The sequence below is a fragment of the Cryptomeria japonica genome, chromosome 4 (assembly GCF_030272615.1).
Source record: "Cryptomeria japonica chromosome 4, Sugi_1.0, whole genome shotgun sequence".
In the NCBI taxonomy this organism is placed as follows: domain Eukaryota; kingdom Viridiplantae; phylum Streptophyta; class Pinopsida; order Cupressales; family Cupressaceae; genus Cryptomeria; species Cryptomeria japonica.
Genome location: NC_081408.1, coordinates 270292174 through 270298173, shown reverse-complemented (window position 1 = coordinate 270298173; position 6000 = coordinate 270292174). Strand labels below are relative to the sequence as shown.

Below are 6000 nucleotides of genomic sequence, written 5' to 3'. Positions count from 1 at the left end.
TTTGCTCTTTCGCAACTTCGCGAAGCATAACTATCAGGCAACTTGGTCCTGTGAAACAACGCCGACTGTCCGATCAAAAGAAACTTGATCGAGCATTAGATTAACTAACAGTTTTGGCTCTGCGATGGGTCCCGCTTCTCTATTGGCTACATGATACCACGTGGCGCCCAACCATTGGCCTTGAAATCTCCTTCGCATTCCACTTGATACTGGCTACGTGTCTTTCTTTTATACCGTCGGTTCCACCTTGGTGGGCCCACAACTTTCTTCTTAGACCACGTGTCGTCAGACACGTGGACGGCTCTCATACACTCTCGCTATTTCGCGGGGTACAAAGAACGAGCATCTTACCTTTGTGAAATAGCGTGGGCCATCGGATCATCTGTTAAGTTGATCGACAATTAACTGTCTAAAAAGGCTTTTGGGAGGGGTGGGCCTGCTGACTCACTGTGAACACCTGGCATCCAGTCACCTTTGGAGCTAACGTGTCACTTTTTTATACGCCGAAAGAAAACCACAGGGCCCCAACAAACTCTTGACAGCTGTATCCTCTAGGTACTCCATCATGACACATGGACGGCTCTCATTCACTCTCGCTATTTCGTGGGGTATAAAGAATGAGCACCTTACCCTTGCAAAATAGCGCGGGCCGTCAGATCATCTTTTAAGTTGATCGGCAATTAACCGTCTGAAAAGGCTTTCGGGAGGGGTGGGCCCGCTGACTCACTGTGAACACCTGCATCCAGTCACCTTCAGAGCTGACTTGTCACTTTTTTATATGCCAAAAGAAAACCATGGGGCTCCATTAAATTATTGACAACTGTACCCGCCAGGTCACCTCCTAACTGTGACCTGACTCACCTCTGGGGCCCGCCTTTTAGCCTTTAATCGTGACCTACTAACTGTTGTGACTTCTACCACGTGCTGCCATTTTACTCACTATCATCAGCCAGCTGGACCGTCTATGTGGCATGCCATGTCATTCTTGCAACTTCGTTGGTTTTAAACTACGCACAACTTCGCCTAGCGAAATAGCGAAAGCCGTAGATCCATCCGTGAGATGCGCACTAGTTACTGGGCCCGACAACTTTAGGAGAAAAATATATAAGGCACAAAATTTTCGATTAATTGGCATAACTGCCTAGGTAAACAACAAGGGGGGACACTTCCTATGACCCCATGACCCAATACCTAGGTGAATAAAGTAACGAAATATTAGAAACCAGAGGGTTTAAAACGAACACAAGAGGATCTAAAATCAAAAACCCTTAAACCCTTGAGGTCTAGAACAATGCCGAAGCATTTGAAACTGCATCCTATTCAAAAATTCAACAAACCATAGCTAATCATGGGAAAAGAAAAGCCCATTTTTAACCAGTGATAATAGCCTCCCAATTCACAAAACCTAAAATGCAAAGAACAATGAGGAAGCAAATGGAGCAGCTAGCAGAGGATATGGGAATTGCAAAGGAGGTGGTCCAAAGAACCAGAGAGAGGAACATCTTGAAAGAGGAAGATATGGTCAAATCAAAGAAGACAAAATCAAAAAATCCTTCACCAAAGCGAAGGCAAATAAGAAAATCGGCATCTTCTTCCAGTGCTTAAAAGTCTATCCCACCACCAAAGCCTCAATCCAAACTGTCTGGTGGAACTAAGAAAAGGAAGAAAGAAAAACTAGGAAGAGTTTATGTGGAAGCAACTGTGGAAGAGGAGACTAAATCAGATGAAGTAGTGAGAGAAGTCAAGAAGAGTGTTACTATTGCCAAAGTTGTCAATATGCATCCATTCAAAGAAGGTCAACTTAGCAAAAAGCTAAGATTTGAAGATGAACAATCCAGTATAACTCTTAAGAAACTGAAGGAAGCAATAACATAACAAGGTAATCTCAAACTACTTTGTCAATTTTATGATCGATTGGATGAGAAAGGGAAGAGGTCGCTAGAAAAAGCTACAATTGTATATTTGAATAAGTTTAGCAGGGCACTTATAGAAATTGCTTTTGGAGTTCCTAAAATTTTATATGATATTTTGGATTTGAGAAAGGAAACCAATAGATTAGAAGAAAAGAGAATAAAGGAATATGATCTAGTGCAACTCTATCTAATAATTGCCAAGACAAAAGTTGACGAAATTCTTAAAGAAAATAAAGAAAGATTTAGAAGCAAAATTAGAGTAAATAAAATAATGGTTTGCAAGAATGAGGTTGTACACAAGGAGACACGGGAAATTTTGAGGGAAATATTAAAAAAGTATAAGTATGATGTAGTTCCTAAGAAATCTCAAGAAAGTGCTCAAAAGTCTTTTCTGAAAGTCCTTGGGATGCCACCCATAGGAAATGAGCAGAAAAATGTAAAACCGGATGAACAGACAACTGAACAAGTTACTGTTTTAGATGATATTGATGATAGTCGGAAGATTGTAGATTTGGTGAAGTAGCTCATAATCCTCCAATGATGACTGTTGAATCAGAGAAGAAAGCTAAGGAGGTTGGTAATGAGAATGAAGAGGGTACATTGAAGGAAGGGAAGGAGAACGATGAAGGCAAGGATGAACAGGTTCCGGTGGCAAGTGACATTGTGGAATATGAAATGGGTAAGCAAATAATAAGAGACATCGATCTCATCCAATGACCTGTCAATCTTAATTCCTTATCTTCTATTCAAGCACTCAAATTTGCGGGAATCTCCTAATCTAAAGCCAGTGAAGACTTATTAAAGTCCCACACTGAGGACAAAGAGCTTATATAATTAGCTACAAGTGTTCTTGAGAAAAAAAATTTGTCTTTCAAGAAAGACACACTTGACTCACCCTCTGGCAAGTTGAGAAGTATTCTTAAGTCAATGGACTCTCATTTTGACTCCCTAGAGAAATTTTTTGAAGGAAAAGTACTAAGACATTTCAATGCAATAAGATTAAGGATAGTTTTGAGGATGGTTGAAGGCGATAGGGTTAGTCTAATTATCGATGTAAAGGGCATTCAAAAGGCATTGGATGAAGGAGGAAAAATCTACAATTCATGTCTTCTATTGCCAAAGTTCACTATAGAGCTTGATAAGAAGATCAAGGAATGTGAAGGACAACTGGCCAGTATATCTTAGTCCTATGCCCCCCAGGTCATCTTTGCTAGTCTTTATGAAGCTCAGGTGATGGTTCTACTAGATAAAATCAGGAGACTAAATCAAGAGAAAGATAAAATAGTTGTTAGAGTGGGAGAGTTGAGGAACCTAATCCCTCCTCGATTGGATACTCTACTTAGTAGACAACAGGATGCCATGAATGCACTAAATAAGAGTGCTCCTTTTGACCTTAGATTATCATAAATGTATGCATACCTATTCAGTGCTCCCATCAACATTTTGGAGAACCTGAAGAAAGGTTGGGAAGATCACTTGCAATCCTTGAGGACTATTTTTGCAAACATCTTCAAAAAATTTGTAAGTTTTTTGTGTATACCCTTGTGCATAGAATTTTCAGCAAATACCTACCTTTGCCATTTATTTAAAAGGGGAAGAGAGAAGTGAAAAATGTTGTATATTCTTGGGGGTAGTCTATTGGAATATTGCATTTTTTAAGTTTTTTGAAATTTTGCAGTGTATGACATTTTTGAAATGTTTCACCAAGTTTGCCATCAATTCCAAAGGGGGAGATTGTTGGCAAGAGACATTGTATCGGAAGAGATAAGTATTTGAGGAGGGTTTGGGTGTTTTCATTGATGGAAACCCTGATCTGAAGCTTCATTATAAATATGCAACATCATTCTACGAGAAGTTCAAAGTCTATTTTTCTTAAGTGTGGAAGGTGGAATATAGTGTTGGTTAGAGTAAGAGTACATTGAGTAGAACTCAATTTTGGGTGCACATTTCTCTATGTGGTGGAAGAGGTAGTTGATTGGATTATTGGAATAGCTTCTTCTACAATCCTAGCCTATGGTATTGACTCTCATGCAAAATTGAAGATCTGACATCCAACATTTCAGGAAGAACAGGGTTATTTAGATAATTAGTGGTGTAGCGTGTTATGCAGAATTTTTGAGATGATTTTGTTGATTAGTTCCAAGTTTGAGGTTGTCAAGACGACATATGTGAAGCATATAATCAATCTTTTTTTGCCTACATGTGCATTAGTAATCAAATTGAGTCGATTTCTTTGTACACGTTTGATGTTTTGCAAATGTTTTTGGAGTTAGCATGTTGGTGACCTAAATCAAGTGATGCAGATATATAATACCGATGTATTCGATCATTTTTGTGATAAATGTTGGTGTCCAAAAATTGTATGAGTTTTTGTGCACATTTTCACATGTGCTATCTTTGGATTTATGCTCTGGTGTGTGACAGAACAGAATAATAGAGTAGTGTGCCAAAATAGTTGAAGTAAGACGCTTTGTGCTTAACCAGAACTACACTTTGGCATTTATAGATTCTATTCATCAGTTCAAACATTGAAGTTATCGCTTGTAAACATTTGTAGGACAGTGGGTCCTCTGGGGGTTATAGCCCTCTTTTGTAACTGAGCATTGAGATCTAGGCAATGTGCTTGAATGCATGTGCATTCCCCTCGTAATATTATTATACTCCTTATCACAATATTTTAATATTGTGGGTATCAATCCCACCATGGTTTTTCCCTTTTTGAGTTTCCACATAAAAAAATTGGTGTTATAGTTTTGTGCTTGTTTGTATTGAGTTTTTGCATTTTGCTTTTATTCATTTGCATCAAGTGGTTTAAAAATCAATTCAAGAAAGTTAAAAACTGCAGAACACTAATTCACCCACCCTCTCAGTATTCATTGATTACAACAAAAACTACCCCAAAGATGCCCAAATTTCTATCTAAATTAGTTTCCTAAGAATGCGTGAAGGTTGGAATTCTTACAGGATGGAAAGAGGAATTGATTCAGTTTATAGATGACATCTACAAGGGGGATCAACACAATCCCCTATAATAAAAGAACAAATGAAGATGTATTCATACAAGAAGGAAAAGACATTACATAAGTTTTCTAAACTGTAATAAAGCAAGAAGGATAATTGTATTCATGCAAGGCAAGGCGAATTTTTTCAAATCATAGAAAAGCAATTTTTTTTCTACAAAAAAAAGAAAGAAGATCCTTGAAAAGGGTTACAAAATTGCCTTTATATTTCAAGCATAAATGAGATGAGCTATAGTTAAGAAAACCCTAACCCAACCTAGGGTTAGGTTACAAAATATCAGAGAGAAGAAGGAAATTGATATGGTGGTATGATCTATATTTATTATAGCCTCTAAGAATGTCCTTTCACATGGTCTCCAACAAGTGAAGAAACCTCCATATGTGGCATGTCTAAATATACTTGAAGGGCCAAAAAGTCTTCATTCAACACTGAAGGGCTACAGGTGCATCTGAAAATAGCCTTCAAGGTCACTTATGGAGTTAAGGCAAAGAAATCCGGCAAGTGGAATGAAATTTGATTAGGTTGGGGGCACCAACTAAGGCAAAACTTGGATTCAACTGCTTGGTCAGCAAATACCCTATGCAAAAGTTTAAAAATTTGACCTGCCTGTGAGTTTCAATCTCAATTACTATATCTTCCATGGCGTGCAAAGATGGATGCATGAGATTGCACCACAAAGCCCTCCAAATGGCTCAACAAAAGTTTAAAACATCATCGTTAGATCAAATTTTATAAAAAATCAAATGATTGTGGTTGCACCATGAGGTGGGATGGCCCCACCTCATTGGTCCACGACCCCTTAAAAATATTTCTCGAGGTGGCGGGGAAAACCAAAGCTCCTTTCATTTTGTTTCCTCACCATCTTCTCCTTATGTTGCTTCGTTCTTGCGGGATGGTGGGGGAACCATCCGCTCTAATTTATTTGTTATCCCACGATACCTTTTTGTCTTTTGAAATTCCTCGCAAGGTTGCAGGGAGAGTATTTCCATTTCCCTGCTACCCTACAACATTTTTCTTTTCCTCATCATACCTTGCGGGGTAAAGAAAGAGTTAACTTTCTTCCTTC

The 6000-nt window shown here is 38.5% G+C and overlaps 1 protein-coding gene across 1 annotated transcript in view; it reads left to right on the top strand.

Annotated features, from left to right (window-relative positions):
• The first annotated feature begins 2453 nt into the window (after window positions 1-2453).
• LOC131074024 (uncharacterized) overlaps window positions 2454-6000 on the top strand; it is a 108640-nt gene continuing 105093 nt past the window's right edge. Inside the window, exon 1 of the mRNA XM_058010575.1 lies at window positions 2454-2592. Coding sequence (XP_057866558.1) covers window positions 2454-2592 — 139 coding nt within the window. The remainder of the gene's footprint in view (window positions 2593-6000) is intronic.